Source organism: Muntiacus reevesi, chromosome 20, assembly GCF_963930625.1.
Source record: "Muntiacus reevesi chromosome 20, mMunRee1.1, whole genome shotgun sequence".
In the NCBI taxonomy this organism is placed as follows: Eukaryota; Metazoa; Chordata; class Mammalia; order Artiodactyla; family Cervidae; genus Muntiacus; species Muntiacus reevesi.
Window position 1 is genome coordinate 31,280,727 of NC_089268.1, and position 19,757 is coordinate 31,300,483.

At 41.7% G+C, this 19,757-nt stretch overlaps 2 protein-coding genes across 4 annotated transcripts; both read right to left on the reverse strand.

The window, feature by feature from the left end:
• Positions 1 to 97: 97 nt before the first annotated feature.
• ZSCAN26 (zinc finger and SCAN domain containing 26) lies at positions 98 to 11,214 on the reverse strand. 3 transcript variants are annotated; one of them, XM_065912021.1, is made up of 4 exons: positions 11,115 to 11,214; positions 5,335 to 5,816; positions 4,909 to 5,026; positions 98 to 1,999 (listed from the first exon to the last, which is right to left on the reverse strand). In XM_065912021.1, exons 2-4 carry the CDS (start codon positions 5,752 to 5,754, stop codon positions 1,098 to 1,100), a joined length of 1,440 nt encoding a protein of 479 aa, XP_065768093.1. In that variant the 5' UTR covers positions 5,755 to 5,816; positions 11,115 to 11,214; the 3' UTR covers positions 98 to 1,097. The 3 variants fall into 3 exon arrangements, with proteins under 3 accessions (XP_065768093.1, XP_065768094.1, XP_065768092.1); XM_065912022.1 differs by having other exon boundaries at positions 5,335 to 8,776; positions 11,115 to 11,190; XM_065912020.1 differs by lacking the exon at positions 11,115 to 11,214 and having other exon boundaries at positions 5,335 to 11,019.
• Positions 11,215 to 14,493: 3,279 nt separating this feature from the next.
• On the reverse strand, positions 14,494 to 18,022 carry NKAPL (NFKB activating protein like). The gene has a single exon (XM_065912027.1). It carries the CDS (start codon positions 17,998 to 18,000, stop codon positions 16,786 to 16,788), a length of 1,215 nt encoding a protein of 404 aa, XP_065768099.1. The 5' UTR covers positions 18,001 to 18,022; the 3' UTR covers positions 14,494 to 16,785.
• Between the last annotated feature and the right edge of the window lie 1,735 nt (positions 18,023 to 19,757).

The window sequence follows — 19,757 nt, forward strand, 5'->3', positions numbered from 1 at the left end:
CATCCTGGTGACATATTCAGAAGTCAGACTCCCCTAAGCTTACTAGTCTTCACCATTACCATGACATTTTGGCATTCACAATGTGACGATCATGATCTCTTCCAAGCTGATTTTATTACTTGACTTTCAAAATTCCAGAACAAACAGCGTTTTAAAATTACATCATCAGTATTAAAGGAAAAAAATCCAATTTCTTTCCCCAAACATTTATCAAAGTTTCTATGCAGCAGCCACTATACTAACACTGAAGTTATCAAGTAAGATAGTTGCTACTTGGATTAATTCAGCCTGGTTCATTCAAATAATTTACCAAATCTCTTCCATAGTCTAAATAAAACTTTAGTTTCTAATTTGAATCAGTGAGGTATATACGGCAGGGATGGGGCTGAGAAATGGTAAAATTAGATCATCATTGCTTTCCAAAATGCTTCTGCTAATTGGGGTGGGGATGGGGTAGTAAAATCAGTGGGGAAAAAGTTCACCATTAATAACCTGCACTTTAAGATACCTTTGAGGGGCTTCCCTGGCAGTCCAGTGGAAGTCTGCGCTCCCAAAGCAGGGGGCATGGGTTTGATCCCTGGTCGGAGAACTAAGATCCTATGTGCTGTGCAATGCAGCAAAAAAAAAAAAAAAAAAGAAAAAAAAATTTTTTAAGGTACCTTTCAGTGTGGTATCCAAAGTCATTGTTTTTTTTTTTTTTTTTTTTTTTGTATAGGAGACTGCTGCTGCAGCATGTGCAAAAATATCAACCCTCTTTTCTGCTTAAACCTATAAATCTATACACACTTGACTCATTGATGACTTCAAGCCCTTGATCATGAGGCTGTCTGCTACCTGGGGACATATAACTACACATTTACCATATTAAAGGCTCTGAGAAGTCCTGCAGCAAAGAATGCTTTTACCTTTGATCCCACAGTACCATCTAGGGTCAAAATATTGAGGCCCAAAGCTGACTACAAGGAAAATAAGCGTGCAGGCAGAAAGCCGTCAACTTGGCCCCCAAGTTCTCTGCTAGAATTGGCCAGAATGACTTTTCCTGAAGTGCTACTTATTAACGTACTGTCTCTGATGGTCCATAAGGAGAGGACACTTCATCAAGCCAGTCTGTCTTTGTGGTGATATCTCTGATGTTGAAAAAGACCGGACCTCTGCCTGAAGGCTTCTCCACATTCATTACACTTGTAGGGTTTTTCCTCATTGTGGATTCTCACATGCTGAGCAAGATGTGAGTTTAATCGGAAGGCTTTCTGGCAAATAGTACACTTGAAAGGTTTTTCTCCAGTGTGAATCCTGTGGTGTCGAATAAGGTCTGAGGTCAAACTGAAGGCTTTTCCACACTCGTTACACTGGTGACTTTTGGAGTGGCTGTGGATTCTCTGATGGTGGGTGAGGAGAAGGGCCTGACTAAAGGTTTTCCCACACTCTTTGCACTGACAGGGCTCCTCCTGACTGTGAATTCTCTGGTGTCGATTAAGGTGGGAGCTGCGCCGAAAGTTCTTTCCACAGTGGATACATAGATAAGGTTTCTCTCCAGTATGGATTCTGAGATGTTCCAAAAGGCCTGCATTCTGGCTAAAGACTTTTCCACACTCCTTGCACTGATAAGGCTTCTCACCAAGATGGATTTTCTGATGTCTGACAAGGTGTGAACTTCTCTGAAAGGCTTTCCCACATTCATGACACTGATGACCTTTTTCTCTAGAGCAGATTTTCTGATGTCCAGGAAGACTAGAACTCTGACACACTTCAGCTTCACAGAGCTTTTCTTTCATGTGTGAACTTTCATGCTTAATCAGGTCTGAGTGCTGGATGAACCCCTGCCCGCATGCTGGGCATTTACAGTCAGTCTTCTCCTTGGGCTCAGCCTGCTGCCTATCCAAGTTAGGGTCCTTGTAATGAACCTCCATGGGTTCAGATGGTTTCCCAGTTGATTCCACTCTTTCACAGGAGTCTGTCTCTACAACCACCTTCCCATTCGCAATCCTTTTCTCCTCACCTGAAACATTTAAGTACATAACACCAATTACTTGTTTTGTGGTGCTCAGGAAAAGGAATCTGCAATTAGGAGGATAAAACTGAATCAAGCCACGTGTGCAAAATGGAAATGTGGATGCTTGTGTTTGCACAGAACATACATGGAATGATACATGTGAAAATGTTTCCCAGTGGCTGCTTTGGGAAGATTATGGTGAGAGACAACTTATTCTAAATGGTTTGAAGTTAATCATGTGATACATATGCATATATACATACAGAGAGAAGTTAGTTCTTTGTTCTCTTTTTTTTAAAATCTGCTTATGGCTTCAGTGAAGAAAATACTGAACATTTTCCTGCCTTCATTCCTTCCTTCCTAAACCCATCCTAAATGCCAATCATTACTGTAGGCACTGAGGTTATCAAGTAGGATAAAAACTTACTTATTTTTTATGAACTCTTTTTTGAAAGGAGAGACAGAATTATAAACAAGTAGTGGGAAAATAACATAAAGTTTGTGCCAGGCATAGCAGCAACACAGAAGAAAAAAATGACTGTTGCAATTTTACTTTTGAGAGCTTTTTGCTAATCTAGTTTTCTATAAATTACCATAAAATATCAACCACCAGGCAAAACCAGGAAACAAGAACATATTATACAACTTAAGTATTTGAATAATTTATAATGGCTACATTATTTAAAAAACTTCAGTTCATTTAGGCAAAATGATGAGATCACTGGTCAAAAAATTGAAGAAAAAGCATATAGAATTGCAGGATCTGAAAAGAACATACAATTGAAAGTATTTAAAAGTGAGATTAAACAAATAAGGACCTATTGTATAGCACAGGGAACTCTACTCTGTAATGGCCTGTGTGGGAAAAGAATCTAAAAAAGAATAGACATATGAATATGCATAACTGATTCACCAAACTGTATACCTGAGACTAACATGACATTGGAAATCAACTAGACACCAATAAAAAATTTATAAGTGTGGATATATATACAACTGATTCACTTTGCTGTACGGCCGATGGCTGTATGTTCTTGATAACAGTCTGCCATGTGGAAATTAGAAAGTTAGGTCAATTAAATACCCAGGCCAATTAAGAGAAAGGGATAGCATTAGAAATGAAGAAATGAACTGGAAATGAAGACATGCAGACATGGTGCCAATTTTATCACTGATTAGCTGTGTTGCTTAGGTGATTTAAATCCTCTGGGCTCAGTGTCCTCACCAATAAAACAAAAAAACATTGGGCCTCACATTCTGTGAGGACAGAATGACACACACAACTAAAAGGGAATGCAGGGGCCTCCGACACTGAAAAACAACCTGAACTTTGAGTGTAAAATAACATTTTTCAACAGATCTAGAGGGTAAGGAACAATTTCAAGAATCTACTGTTGCTAAATCTACTTTTTGTATTTAAAATATATACCCGTCATTGATTACATGGCATAAATTCATTTCTGCAAGGCTGTTTAGAAAAAGTAGACCTCTCGCTTTTGGCTACTTTACTCAGAAAGCTTCCAGAAGAAGAGGAATTTTTGAAGCAGACTCAGAAACTGCAGGGGAACCAGGTAGTAAGTAAAAGAAGGCTTTACAACTGAAATCAGCCATTCATCAAATAGATATATACTGAAGGTCTACTATAGGCGAGGGATGGTAGCAGACTCAGGAGACAAAACAAAGCCCTGTCCTTTGGGTCTGGCAGGAGGAAAAGAGAAGTAAACCAGCAATTCTAATATAATATGATCAGTTCTATGGTAGCTTTAGCAGCAGAGGTGGGGAAATTGATCTAGACTTGGAGGGATTTAGGAAGGACAGAGAAAGCGATATCTAAGCTAGCTGTGAAGAAGGAGTAGGAATTAGCCAGGGAGAGTGAGGAAAAAGTATTCCAGACAGACAAGAAGCAAATGGGAAATGGACTCAGCATGAGAAGAAACACACATGACAGCCGATGGAACCTAGAATGACTAATTGTCCCAGTGTGTCTGGGAATGAGGGGTTTCCCAGCACATGGTACAGTCGGAATGAAAAGTCTCCAGCAAACTGGGGCAAGCTGGTTATGTCAGGGAACACGAGGCTGCAAGGTCCCCAAGTGCCGGAACATGCCAGGTGAGGCTTCTGTTAAGAGCTATTGAGAGTGATTGAAGGTGGTGGGTTGTTTCTTAGTTCATTGAAGGTCTTCAAGGAGGGGAGCAACAGTAATGAATTTGTGTTAAAACGGCGGAGAATGAATAAGAGGTAATTTAACTTTAGTGGAAGCACCAAGATGACAGACGGTAAAACAAAAAAGAAAAACAGGGCTTGTATCAGACTGGAAAGAGGAGAAGAATGAAAGGGATAGAAATTAGAAAGAGAGATTTCAGAGGCTAGAGCAAAAAAAAAAAAAAAAAAGAAAATCCAGACAACATTTAGAAATAAAAGGCAGTAGTCATTTACAATAACTGGAAGGTGGTAAGAAAAAATAAGTAGTGAATCATGCGGCTGGAATTCTTTCCCTTGGGAGAGAAACAAGCACTCCGTTTTAATTCACACCCCTGCCCCCCAGTAACGGGGAGAAGAGGAAGGTAAAGGTTCACACAGGAGAAGGATTCAGTTTTAATTAAATAGAAAAAAACCCAAACTAGAAACGCTCAAAAACAGAAACAAGGGTTAGGGAAAAAGGAAATGTCTGGGGAGATGGAAACTTTTCTGTCTTGATTGTGGTGATGATTAGACAACTGTAATTATTTCATGTTTGTGAAAACTCATTGGCCTGTACACTTACAAAGAGTGAATTTTACTGCATGTAAACTAACCTCAATAAACCTGACTCAAAACAAAAACAGAAAAGCAAAATGCCAAGAGTGCTGAGTCAGGCCTCTGGGCAGACCCACAAAGCCCGCCACATCTCGCATGCGAAGATGCAGTCTTCTTACCCTTCTCTCTCTCCGGCTGTGGGACGTCACTTTCAGGCTGGACCTGCCGCTCCGGCTCGGCTTTTCCAGGTGCTGTCTCCTCCATGAGCACTTCCTGTTTCTTCGCCTGGTTTGGGTCCTAGGGGTGAATAGGTATACATGGGTTTAGAAGGAAACTGCTGTGCAGAAAAACACTTCAATGTTTAGAAAAGGAAGCGAAGAGAAACCACAGAAAGGCAAAGTAAAGAGGCTGGAGAACCCGGAGCACATTCAGTTTCCTCCCAGCAGAGGCAGGGTGGCTGAGGTAAGAGCTTCAGCAAGAAACAACCAGACTGCAAAGAAAATGAACCCCAGCTGAGCAGCCTCCCACTGCTGAAGTCAAGGCCACGGCTCTGGCCCAGCGTGTCAACTCCTGCTTTCTTGCGAAAGGGCACACCTGACCCTTACCTCCTGTTGTCCTGTTCCTCCCAGCTCCGGTTGCAAATCCTCCAGGAACACCACCGCGTCTTCCCCGCTCTCCGGGTGATGCTCCCGCAAGCGGGCCTGGAGCTCCTCGGGCAGGATGGTCAGGAACTGCTCCAGCACCAGCAGCTCCAGGATCTGCTCCTTGGTGTGGGTCTCAGGCTGTAGCCACTGTCGGCAGAGCTCCCGGAGCCGGCTCAGCGCCTCTCGAGGTCCTGTGGTCTCTTCATAGCGCAACTGCCTGAACTGCCTGCACAAGGGCTCCTGCCGGAAGCCTGTGCCGTTTCCCTGCAGCTTGACTCGCTCTTCCTGAACAGAGAGGTGATCCTCCTTCACCACCCGAAGCCCCTCCTTCTTCGGGTTCACAGGAGCCAGGGAAGGAATGGTGCCCCAGGCTGTCGCCATCCCCACCTTCAGACTGCTCTATTTTGGGCAACTTTCTTTTGACTGCCTCCTCAGGGATACCCCTGAAAATGTAATAACAAGAATCACAGAAACAGTAATAGTAGTAGTAATGATAATAACTGGTATAGCAATACCCCTCTGTTGGATTTATACATTTCCAATAATTACTACCCATTTCTTCTCTCTCTGAAACAATCATACAAAATGAGAAGACTGCTTTACCGAAGATCACCAGCTAACAGCATAAATAACAGATTTGAAAAATCACCATTCTGTAGCCCTTGATGAAATAACTGATTCAATCAAGGACCACAAATGGGTGAAATCACTGGATAAAAAGGAGTAAGGGGAAAGGATAATCTCAGCCTCAAAGAATCACCACACTGAGTGCTTATGAATTACAAAGGGAAGAACGGCACTATCCAGCAATCAAATGAAACCTAGCAACACCAACAGGAAGATAACTGATCTCGTGCCTTAATCACTTATGCAGCATTTTTACTAGACATGTTTAACACGAATCTAATAATAAGGAAACTTTCAGAGAAATCCAGAATGTCCAGAATGCAGCTTATCTACGAGGTATGCACTTTTCAAAACACCAATTTCATTCAAATAAAGTGTGTGGGAAAGGTATTTCTCTAGATTAAAGAGATACAGCAAAACGTAACAAGTGAAATTTGCTCTTGAGTAAAAAAAAAAATGCAAATGTTTAGAAGAATTCAGAAATCTGAATACTATATAGGCAAACCAAATAGAGCCCGAAGGCTGTATTTGTACATAAAGTTTTACTGGAAGCAGGGATCGAACCCGAGTCTCCCCCATTGAAGGCAGACTCTTTACCCACTGAACCAACAGGGAAGATTGATTTTTTTCTTACTGGAATACAGCCAAACCCATTTGGCAGATAGTGTTTACATCTGCTTTCAGAAATACACTAGCAGAACTGAGGATTTGAACAATAGGGCACTGATCCCTGCTCAGTCAAAAATCCAAAAATCTGTGTGCTACTTACTATCTCTGCTGCAAAAACAAACTGATAGGTGAGCAAGGGTAGGAAGCTAAAACAGCTTCAACAGGATCAGGACTCAAACTCTAGTTCTTTTGACTCCACATGATTTCTAACCAAACACAAACTTTCCCCCACTTAAAGATCTGTAAAATGAAAATACATGTACTATGTGTACTGGAAAAACCCACGTATAAGGGGACCCATGTAGTTCAAACCCTTTTGTTCAAGGATCAACTGGCATTACCACAGAGACTGTACCACCTGCAAAACTCAGCTATTCTGGCCCTTCACAGAAGTGTGCAGATCTGAGAGTCTCCTCGGGTGGGATACAGTTTTGCGGTCATGTAAGAGAATAGCCTTATTCTCAGGAGACGGTACTTATTTTCAAATGTTGCAAGGAGAGGGGAGTCTGTAGAGAGGTATGCGGAGAAAGGGAGAGAGAAAAAACACAAACATAGCAGGAAGTTGACAAAAGCTGCTATATGAGGGGTATATAGTATTGATCATACTATTCTTACAACTTCTCAGTAGATTTGAAAATTCTCCAAATGTTGAGAGGGAGAAAAAAGGCACAAAATGAATAAAGCTGTTCGTATGTTCATTCATTAAAGCCAATTATCAGAATTAACTAAAAGAACATAAGGATGTTCACAACTTACCTCATTTATTGTCTAGGTACCACACTCTTTTAGTTGCTGAAGATACAGAGATGAAAGAATCTCTGGCCTCTATAGCTCTCTGCCCCACAAGAAATCAAGTAAATAAGCAATTACAGTTAAATGTATTAAGTGCCACGGTGAAGGTAGACACAGGATGCTAGCAGAGCTCAGTGGTAAGACACTTAATCCCTATTAGCAGGTCAGAAAAGGCCTCTTGAAGGTGAGCCCTTCTGACTCTTAAAAGACATGTGAAAGTCAGACAAGAAAATGTGGAAAGGGTTTTCCAGACAGAGAAAAATCTGAGCACAGAGCTGTTGGAAAACCTCACATGTTCAGGCTGGTTGTTAGTTATGGCTGAGAAAAGGCTAAGTGGGGCTGGAACCTGGGAAACACCTACATGTAAGGAAGAGAAGAAAGAAGAACAACCAGAAAGGTACAAAAACAAAGACAGTAGAATCCAGGAGACAAGGGGATCTATTTCTATAGGTATGGAGTGGTGGAAAGAGCCTGAGCCTCTGACTGGCCTGGGTTCCAATCCAATTCTGTCACTACACTGTTTACTCATCTGTAAAATGAAGATAATACCTAATTCAGAGACATGTTTTGAGGTAAATGAGATAATATGTAATTATAAAGAATAACAACTAAATACAGCTCTTTTAGAACTTATTTAGCAAGTTTTCTGGTCAGCATTGGAACCACCCCATCTCCCCCCCAAAAGAAAAGTAACTAATTGATTTCTAACTGGAATTTAAAGAGGCAGTCTCAAGAGTAAAATGTTTCAGTAAGATGAGTTCACCTACAACATATGCACTTTTTTAAAAAGGGGGCTTCCCTGGTGGTCCAGTGATTAAGAATCCGCCTGCTCTGGGAAGATCCCACATGTCATGGGGCAACTAAGCCCATGCTCCATAACAACGGAGCCCTCACCGGAGAGCCCGTGCTCCACAACCAGAAGCCACCGCAATGAGAAGCCAGGGCATCTCAACTAAACAGTAGTCCTCACTCACTGCAACTAGAGAAAGCCTTACATGCAGCAATGAAGACCCATCCACAGCCAAAAATTAAAACCAAAACAAACAGAAAACCCCAAAACTTTCCATGTCTCTTTGTCCATAACTATATCGTACTCAGTAGCATCCGACTCTTTGCAACCCTATGGACTGTAGCCCGTCAGGCTGCTCTGTCCATAGGATTTTCCAGGCAAGAATACTGGAGCAGGCTGCCATGTCCTCCCTCCAGAGGATCTTCCTGAACCAGGAATCAAACCCGTGTCTCTTGCATCTCCTGCATTGCAGGTGAATTCTTTACCGCTAAATCATCTGGGAAGCCTATAACTATATCAGTATTTCTAAAAAACACACAAACAAACAAACAAACAAACGTCAGTGACTTCCCTGACAGTCCAGCAGCCAAGACCCTTCACAACAAATGCAGGGGTCCTGAGTTCAATCCCTGGTCAGAGAACTAGATCCCACATGCCACATCTGGAAGATCCAGCAAGTCAAAACTAAGACACAGCACAGCCAAATAAATTATATTTAAATAAATATTATTTAAAAAAAAACAAACAAACAGAGGTTACTGCAACCTCTGTAAAGGCAATTCTGGTCATTGGATAGGGAGAACAGTCACCCAGCCACAGGAAAATGGGAAAAATGGCACAAGTAAGCAAAAATTACTCTTTCAAAAAACAGGATATTGAAAGGAAAAGGAGAAATAGGACCTAAGCTAGCAGAGTGTAACATAGAAGACAGGTATGTTAGTAAGTTCAATTACTATCTTTATGCCAATGATTTCCTTATTTTTCCACCCAGACCTCTCAAGAGTGACAGATTTTTCTTCTGGCTATCCGGTTCCTGGACACCTTACAAAAGCCTATCAAACGCAACTTGTCAAAATGAACTCAGAGAGGCTTCCCTGGTGGTTCAGTGGTTAAGAATCCTCCTGAAAATGCAGGAGACATGGGTTCAATCCCTGGTCTGGGACGATCCCACATGCCTCAGAGCAACTAAGCCTGTGTCCCACAACTGTTGTGCCTGTGCTCTGGGGCCCAGGAATGGCAACTATTGAGCCCAAAAGCTGCACTACTGAAGCCCATGTGCCCTTGAGCTTGTGCTCCATAACAAGAGAAACCACCTCAATGAGAAGCCCATGCACTGCAATGAAGAGTACCCCCCATGCCCAGCAATGAAGACTCAGCACAACCTTTAAAAAAAACCAAAACAAAACTCAGAGAATTATACCATCAAACTTTTGAACAGGCTCTTGGTATGTGGGGACTGTTGATTTTGACTCTTGAATGACTCTAGAGATAAGTGAAATAGTATCTGCCAATTGTTGGCACACACTTCTGAATCAGTATGAAAAAGCCTGACTCAGTGGCTGTGCCCAGTTAGGTTCCAAATTCAGTTCGCTGTTATATAGTACCACTCCCAGCTGATACTTATTTGTCAAAACAGGATTTAGAATCCAAAACGCCAATCCTGCTGCAGCTGATCCTTAAACAACAGGACAGTGAACTACATGGGTCCACTTATACATGGATTTCTTTTTTTTCAAATAGGCCAAATCTGCAATGTGGCCCTGTGAGTAGAGAGAGCTGACTATAAAGTTATACTTGGATTTCCAACTTCACTATGGGCCGCTAACCCGTGTTGTTCAAGGGTCAACTGTATTCTTAAAAGAAGTGGGGGAAAAAAAAAGAAGTGAAAAAATGTCCATGGAAGTAATGATCATTAGCCAGAAAAAAGTTGGGTATTATGATGGTGAATTTTATTTGACAACTTGACTGCACCACCGGGTACCCAGATATTTGGCCAAACATTACAGTGGGTGTTTTCAGATGAGATTAACATTTAAATGAGTTTTCTGAATAAAGCAGATGGCTTTCATTAATGTAAGTGGACTTCATCCAATCGGGTGAAAGCCAGGATAGAACAAAAAAGCTGATGTTCCCCCGGTAAGAGAATTCACCTGCCTGAGCCTTCAAGCTGAGAAATCAGCTTTCTTCCTGCCTTCCAGTCACCTGATTCCAATCTTGCTCTCCAGTCTGTTCTTATCTTGAGTTCCCAGCTGTAGATGCTTAAAAACCTGTCAGGTGTTTTTCCTTTGCTCAAAACCTTCCGAATACTCTTTCCACATTAAGAAATGAACAAATTCCTTACACAATACCCATTTTTTCTACAGGCCTCCTCCTACCCCCATCTCTCTGACAGCATTTTCTACACACTTTCCCCTTGTTCACTGTGCTCCAACCACTCTGGACTCCCAGCTACTCCTCCAGAATAAGCAAGCTCCTGCTTTAGCGCCTTTGCATTTGCTGTTGCTCCTTACTAGAAGATTGGTGACCGCAAAGGCCACGTAGGTCTTTTAAACCTCAGGCTTTGCTCAGAAGTCACCTTCTAAGGCTTAACTTTATACATAATTAAAATTGAGCTCAATGGATAAATATATACATATATACACACACACATACACACACACACGCAGAAGATTGTGCCTCTATAACAAGAACCACAGCATCAGTCCTCTCCTAGGCCCCAAGATTGACATCTCCAGTCCTCCCCCGCTCAGAGTCCACACGCCTCCTCCATCGGGTAAGGCTTCTCCGCACCCCCCAGGAATCAGCTGCTCCCCAGCCCACGGGCCGCAGTTATTCCCCATACTGGAGCACAATCACCACTCACCCCTCCAAGGACCCACGGGAAAAGCCAAAAGCTTTCAAGTAGCTTGTCAGCTAGCTCTTTACTGAGCAGCCGCTCTCGCTCTGCGGCGCACTTGACCGTCGCTCTAGGAATGCTGGAGGACTGCGGCTCGATGGCCTCCTGCTCCGGCCTCCTGCCCCCGCCTCCCAGGAGGAGGCCAAATTCAGGCTGGTTGGTTGAGCGCTGTTGGAGTCCAGAGGTAGGAAGGGGTGCCCCGAGGCTGTGAGGGGCCTCCAAGTGTGTTTTTAGATTTCTTAAAATTTTAACCCGAAATTTATTTCATTCATGTAGATGACACGCAAAGTCGTGAAACCTTGCGTGTTTTGGGGCTTTCCAGGTTGCCCTCAGTTCAGTTCAGTTGCTCAGTCGTGTCCAATTCTTTGCAACTCCATGGACTGCCGCACCCAGGCTTCCCTGTCCATCACCAACCTTAGCGGTAATCCCCCTGCTAATGCAGGAGACTTTAGAGACCCAAATTTGATCCCCTGGAGTAGGAAATGGCAACCCACTCCACTATTCTTGCCTGGGAAATCCCATGGACAGCGGAACCTGGTGGCCCTTAGATCATGGGGTTGCAGAGTTGGACACGACTGAGCACACATACACACGCATGGAAACAGGCCAGCTCATTTTAGTGTTATCACAGCTGGTATTCCACTTTGCTCACTCACATAATTAAGACACGGACACATATTTTACCATTCTCCCCAATTTAAAAAGTTATCAAATACAGTGGCAAAAATAAATGTAAAAGTGTTTTTAAGTTGAACATGTATGTATGTACATATGCAAATATACAATGAATGTATATTTGCAAGGTTTAAGGTAACAAAAAATTAAGGAATGTTACCAAATGCAAGGTTGTGTGCCGGATGCAGTATGCCAAAGAAATAAAAATGTGGGCGTTTTGGAGCAGAGAGGTTTATTGCAGGACCAAGCAAGAAAAACTCTTGGTGTGTGCTCAAAAATACCCCCAATTCCTCAAAGGGTTTCATCAAAGCATTTTTTAAAAGTCAGGTGAGGGAGGCAGGGTTGTCAGGAACCTGATCAGCTCTTGCACAGTTCTCTGATTGGTTGATGTTGAGGTAACAGAGCAGTTAACATCATTACTACTTAGTTAAGTATTAGTTGTTCAGTTGTGTCCAAGTCTTTGCAACCCTATGGACTGTAGCCTGCCAGGCGGCTCTGTCCATGAAATTCTCCAGGCAAGAATAACTGGAGTGGGTAGCCATACCCTTCTCCAGGGAGTCTACCCGATCCAGGGATCCAAACCCGGTCTCCTGCGTTGCAGGCAGATTCTTTACCCAGGCAAATAAGGCAATCTGAGTCACCTTTATCGGTACTTAGGGCCTGTAGGTCTAGAGGCATGGATCATCAAGTATTGCAGTTCTTCCTTTGGTGGTAATGTTAGCATCTGTAAAACAACCCAGGAGAGTGCATCAGATACTATTATCTATGTACATCAGAGAGGAGCTACAGCAGAGGATAGGAGGGAGGTATCTGTACCAGGAAGATCCCATAGGGTCCTCCTCAATTACAGTCTATTACTATGGGAGAGAATAAATCAACCATTATTCTCTGCAAAGTATGTGAGGGGTAGGGGTGGGGGATAGGGTGGTGTCACTACCAAACTAAATTGTGCCAAAGAAAACAGAAGTATACCCTCTTTTGCCCACATCATCACAAACTGTATTTTTACTATCTGTGAACAAAATAAACCCTTTAAAAAATCTGAACAAACTGGTTTAATCAGTTGGTAAATTTGAAACAAATATCTTACTAACCATTGTTTTATCACACAATTCATATTGTTTCAAGCCTGAAATGATCATAACAGAAAAAAAAATTCCATTATCAGGAGAGTTCTTTTTCCCCTTGTGTGTCAAAAACTTTAAAATATCTTTTAAAAGTTAAACTTTAAAAAAAGTTAAAGTCAAATGTATATACTTAAAAACTTTTCCTTAGGGTCACAAATCCAATCAATGCGAATATTTTACTAATTAAAAGTTAATAATTCTGTCCTGAAGGGAAAATACGTATCTCATTTTTTTTCAAGAGCTTTCCCTCAAAAAATTATACAAGAGGTAAACATAAATTTCAATTTTAAAAGGAAGCAAATATATCCTAATTCATTTATTCCCACTTTCAAACTCCCTACCATGGTTGGCTTAAATGTCACTCATATCATCAAGGCTGAGATTATTGTCATTGCATTGGATATCCCATGAAAATAAAAACACAATGAAGCTAGACAAAGAAGGGCTTTTTAACAAGAATTCAAGGTGTGCATTTTTAAATAGGCTGTATTTTTTGGAAGCGGTACAGGTAGATAAAGTGAGAATAAATCAAAATACCATTTTTACCAAAACAGCTACATTTCACTAATAAAACAAATCAATTTTTGAACTTGAGATTTTCATTTTCTAAGATTATCCTCATTTCTGTAAACAAAATGGTCATCTATATGTTTCCATCAGGTCCAGGTCCACGATATTTAAAATAAAAGCTTCCTTTTCTATATGATCAGTAGAGGCACTACTGCATTATAGCCATGAGATACAAGTATCTTTTTGTAATGATTGTTTCCACTATTCTCTCTGCTTCCACCCATACTCATTCATTAGTTTGAATTATGACATAGAAAAATTTGTAGTCAATCATTGTTCTAAACAATCAAAAACTTCCAGATGAATTTAATAAACTTAACTCAATAGTTTAATTCTATGAAATCCATAACTTTAAAACCAGCATATTAATAGCCTAATAACTACAAATGCTAAAAAGTCATTTAGTAAAATTCAGCAAACATTTCTGAATAAATGGGGAAACTCCTAATAGGAATAGATGGATACTTCCTTTATATGGAAAAACACACACATACACATATCTCAAACCAAAAAACCTCCCTGATGCTTGATAGTGAAACTTCATAAGTATCTTCATAAAAATGCAGCTGAATTTATTAGGTTAAGAGCAAAGAAACGAAGAATTCCCAAGGGATCCAGGGGTCAGGACACCAGGTTTCCAATGCAGAGGGAAATAAGATCCTGCATGCAGCTTGGTGCAGCCAAAAGAGAGAGAGAGACAGAAGTCCACCAACCTTACCTTGGTTTACTTAGGAGCCACAGTTTCTGAGCTGTATCTTTTCCTCACATGAGAAAGACAATTCACTGAATGGCTACTAGAGTTTTTAGGGCTTAACGGGCAACATGATCAAGTGTTTCCCAAAAAAGCAATTCAAAAGTCAAATAAGGGGGAAGTATCTTCAAGTTTTGTAATAACAAACTGATTTATTTATTATTTGAAGAGTTCTTATGATCAATAAGAAAAACATCAGAAACTCAGTAGGAAAATACACAAATATATAATATGGATAATTCACACACACACACAAAAGAATTACAATTATTACAGATACTCAACCATATTCTTAAATAAAAATGAAATGCCATTTCCACCTATCAGATTGGCAAAGATTCAGATTCAAAAGGTTTAGAAATACAATATTGGCAGGTGAGTGTGTAAACCAGTGCATCCTCTTTGGAATGCAATGTTACAATGGCTATTAAAAGCACTTTGAGGTTAAATGTAATATTCTTAGACTTTGACCACTCTATCAAAAACATCCACCATTTCTGGCTCTAGCCCCTTCTTTTCTTCATAGCATACTACAATTTATAATTATTTGTCTGTTAACTATTTAAAGTCTGTCTCCCCAGTTAGCATGTAAAATTCTGTGATGGCAGGTATCAAGCCTAATTTGCTTTTTGGTTTATCCCTAGTATCTGCTATATTGCCTAGTACATGGAAAGCACTTGTATTAGTACATACCTTCCCTTTGATCCAATAATTCCACTTCTAACTGGCCATTTTTAGATGACACAAAGCATTCTTTTTCACCCAATAATTAATTCTATTTTTAGATGAGCACACTACAGATGATAACACTCATACATCCACAAAGATTTTCACAAGTATTGTATAATAGCAAAATACAAAAAACATCTTAAACATCAGATATAATATGGTTCACCCAAACATTAGAATACTATAAAGTCATTAAAAATATATTTATATGCATTGATATAAAACATCTCCAAGCTATGTATAGATTCTTCTGTATAGTGTGGTATAAATGGAAATATACATATCTAACAAGAGGGCCTTCACACAACTCTCTTTGGGAAAATCTCAAGCTAGTGTGATCCAGTGTCTGTCAAGTTACATACTGGTGTAAAAGTGCCTTTCTACATCAACTCTGCCCTGCCAGGTTCTAGAGCCACATCCTTTCACTTTCAGGGCTTTCCAGGGTCTTGAGGTTTGAAAAGGGGCTTATCCAAATTAGATAGTTTTCATTTGTACTGAAGTCTGAGTTTGCTCAGATATCACTAGATGACAATTAAGGTCTTATCATAGACCACAAGTGGAGCTCACTCTAAATGTCTTTTCCAGCACTGGTGCTAGCCAGTCTCTCAGCGTTAACTCTCTTGTCCATGTGGTCCTTCCTGATCTGATCTTCTCATGAGCTCTACCAACCGTCTCTTTATACCTCCTCCTTTTGCTTTTTCTCCTCCTCCTCTAGCTGGCACCTAATCTACTCCTTGGAATACCCAAGTACTCTAGATCATTATCTTTTTAATGTCTATTTTTATGGATAAACCCTAGGACTCTTTCAATCAGGTCCTTGGCTTCTGATAGTCAAAGTCAAGTTTTTCAAGAAAATGTTGGCTTTCAGCGCATGTACTATACATTTTTTTTTAAAAAGTCATTCAGAACTGTAGTGGGCACCTGTTGTTTGCCTACCCCTGCCTTCCTAACATTACTCTAATATGGATACTCAGGTATCCATTCCTTGCTCACATAGCCCATAAGGTGAGCAACTTGGTGGATCAGGAGTAAGTCATTGTATTTCCGGGGCAATGATATATCTGGAAGGATGGCGGGGAGGGAAGTCTGGGGGAAGCATGTGACCTAAGCTAATCTAATTAGGCTGAGTCTCAGTAGTCTTATTTGGAATGCCAAGACAAAAATTTTCCTTCTCTCTTCACAGGTGGACCAGGAAATACATAACCAAACTCAGGAGCTTTGGCAGCCTATTATTTAAGGGAAACAAGTTAGAAGAGAAAAATGAGCCAATAAAACTAACTTTTAATTCTGTTAAATGCAAACCAGAAATACACACTCAATTGAATCCTTTGTTCTTTCTGGAGTTCTCCTGGTTTTCCCTGAGTAATGAATGGCTCCATGAGGAAATGAAGCCCTGGAACAGAGAAAAGTCAGAGCAACAGGGAAAACACCACCACCAGCTTAGGTTAATAGCTCCAACTTTTATCCTGCAATACACATGCTTGTGCATAAACAGGACTCATGGATAGATAAACAAAATGCCAAAAAGAGATTTCTTAGGAGGGAAGGATTAGGGATGGGAGTAGAAGACTCACATTTTACTGACTCTCCTCCTGTAGTGTTTGAATATTTTTAAAAACACGTACACATATTACTTTTACAGTCAAAATTAACAAAATAAATTGTTAAAAAAATCTCAAAAAGCAGCTTTTTCTCAAGGAACTTATAGTTGGTACAGCAGCACCATAAAGCCTTTTAATTTTGGTCATATAAAATTGTTCAAAGTCCTGCTATGGAACAAAAGTCCTTATTTATCATCTTTCCCTTTTGTCTTTCGGTACACCATCTCTCGGAAACTAGCTAGAATCTTATTCTCTCTCTTCCGTCTCTCTTCTTGGTTAAAGGATGCAAGGGCTCTCTTCTCATCAGCACTATAGATCTGATTCTCTTTACGCAGGCGCACAGCCTCCATTCTGCGATGCCTGCTACCACTCATAACATAACCCGAGCATTCAAAAGCAGCAATCTCTTCACTTGTCAACCCAATTTCACCTCTTCGTGGGATACGCTTTCCGGCTTTTACATACTCAGCCATAGCTGCACCTTCACCTGGAAGCAGAGCATGGCCATAGTTCAAAGGTTTCTCATCTTGAGAGGTGTGTATAATAGGTGCCTCTGGACCTATTAGATCCATGTTATCTGCAATCTTTGATTGTTCAATCCAGATGTCTTCTGGCAACTCCCCTTCTGAATCCTTACAGCTTGAGTCACTGGATTCTTTTTTAGTCTTTTTAGTCTTCTTTTTCTTGGGCTTTTTAGCTCTGCGTTTCTTTTTCTTCTTGAGTTTTTTTGCTCTCTTTTTATCATCATCAGAGCTAGAATTAGTGTCGGAGTCTGAATCACTGTCAGTATTATCAGAATATGTCCTATGTTTTCTTTTGGACTTTTTCTTTCTTTTCTTCTTATTTTTTGAACGACTGGCCTTTTTCCTTTTTTCTTCGGAGCTGGAATCTGAACTGCTGCTCTTCTTGGTCTTTACCTCTTCCTCCTCAACCGGGGTGTGTTCATCAGAATCTGGCTCAGGAAACTTTGGAGACAATCCCCATACCTCAGGAGCTCCCAACTCCCCAATCCTTTCTCTCTCTTTCAGCCGCCTCTGGCGACAGCTCTCCTCCTTCTCTTTCTCACAGTCCTCCGCCCACTGCCGGTCGCCGACATAGTGGTGTTGATAGTAACGGTACCCTCCACAGGAGAAAGAAGATGAGAAGTCGTAGTTGCGAAGCCCGGGGGGCAGCTCTCGAGACCCAGGGCGGCTAAAGGGGTAAGAAGCTCCGGCACCCGAACCACTCCACGAAGGCCTGAGGCCTTCGCGGTCGCGGGAGTGAGTACGGCTGCCCCACGGGGAGTGTCTGACCTGCGCGGATGGCGGGCTCTCGGACGAGCTGCGTCGCTGTCTCCCAGAGCCCGGGGTGTCCTCTGGGTAGCTGGACTGGGACACATGCGCCATAGGCCGGTTTTTCATACTGGCGGTTACTACAGCGTTCCTGACTGGCCCGCAATTCTCGCCCACGCAGGCGCGCTAGCAACGTTCCAGCGCACGACTTCCGCTTCCGGCGGTTGTCAGGCAAAGATCTTACCCGCGTGTGGCCTGTGAGGTCCCTCTTTAGGTGAGGCTGCAAGAAGGCCTCTTGTGGAGAGCGGATAAAGGGGGCGTGGCAGCGCCTGTTTGGGGGATTTACATTCCCCAAGTTGAGCCTGTGGGAATAATTAGAAGAGGAATTCGCATCAGCGAATCCATCTACTGTTCAAACACTCCGTTCTCAACCTGGTTATTTGCCTTTAAGCATCTTGACACCATTCTCTTCTACCATTCTCACTCAGGCTCTCTTTATCTTTACCCCTTGGTGAAGTTTCCCTACTTCTCCCACTCCTCTTGTTTACCCCTTAAAAAGGACCTCGTCCACTATTTTCATAGCAGAGATACGTTTTTTAATGACTACCAAGTCCCACTTGGAAGCAAAACCCAGAGCTTCTTTTAAAATAAAAATTTGAACTCGGCCTGAGTTAAGTGAAGACTGGAGTTATGATTTGTATTCTTAAATTCACAGAAATACAGGGAGGCATCCAACTCAGTCCAGATTGTCTCTTTACCTAGATGATCTCTTCAGAAACTGGTTTGGCAATCACACTCTGCATACACTTTGTTCGCTCTCTAAAATGCCAAATATTTCATGCAAAAGATTGTTTCCCCCGATCTTAAAATGTGTATAGACACTACCGTCATCTTGGTTCTCTATAGTTAAGTTGACCTGCTTAGTTAGCAGACTTGGAATGTGACAGGAAAGCTAAGGCAGAGCTTAGGAATGGTGTTTTCCTGATGCTGGGGTCAACGAATAAAATGGAGAAATTAAACAGAACCAAGTTAGGTCATTTGATCCAAGTAGAATTTTAGTAATGTGATTTTAGGGGATAAGGACTGGCATGGTGCTCTGTCATAAAATATGCTTCCTTCAGTTCAGTCGCTCAGTTGTGTCCAACTCTGTGACCCCATGGACTGCACACACCAGGCTTCCCTGTCCTTCACCGGCTCCCGGAGCTTGCTCACACTCATGTCCATCAACTCCGTGATGCTATCCAACCATCTCATTCTATTTCATCCCCTTCTCCTCCCACCTTCAATCATTCCCAGCATCAGGGTCTTTTCCAAGGAGTCAGTTCTTTGCATCAGGTGGCCAAAGTATAGGAGTTTCAGCTTCAGCATCAGTCCCTTCTAATGAATATTCAGGACTGATTTCCTTTAGGATTAACTGGTTTGATTTCCTTGCAGTCCAAGGGACTCTGTGCTTCCTTAGAAACTGGCAAATAGGAGACAGTATTACAAATGAATGGTCACATGTATGGTGAAAATATCACAATGGATAAGGTAAGTGTTATAGATTATCTGTAAGCAAATATGTCTCAGCCCCACACCTGTCTGGGCTTCCCTTGTGGTTCAGCTGGTGGTGAATCCGCCAGCAATGCGAGAGACCTGGGTTCGATCCCTGGGTTGGGAAGATCCCCTGGAGAAGGGAAAGGCTACCCACTTCAGTATTCTGGCCTGGAGAATTCCATGGACTGTAAAGTCCATGGGGTCGCAAAGAGTTGGACACGACTGAGCAGCTTTCACTTTCACCACACCAGTCCTATACCCTGAACTGTAGTGCATCAGAAAGGCTACAAATTCCATCCCCCAGACTCCCATTGCTGATGGGCAGAATTGGAGAACAGAGTCGAGGAAAT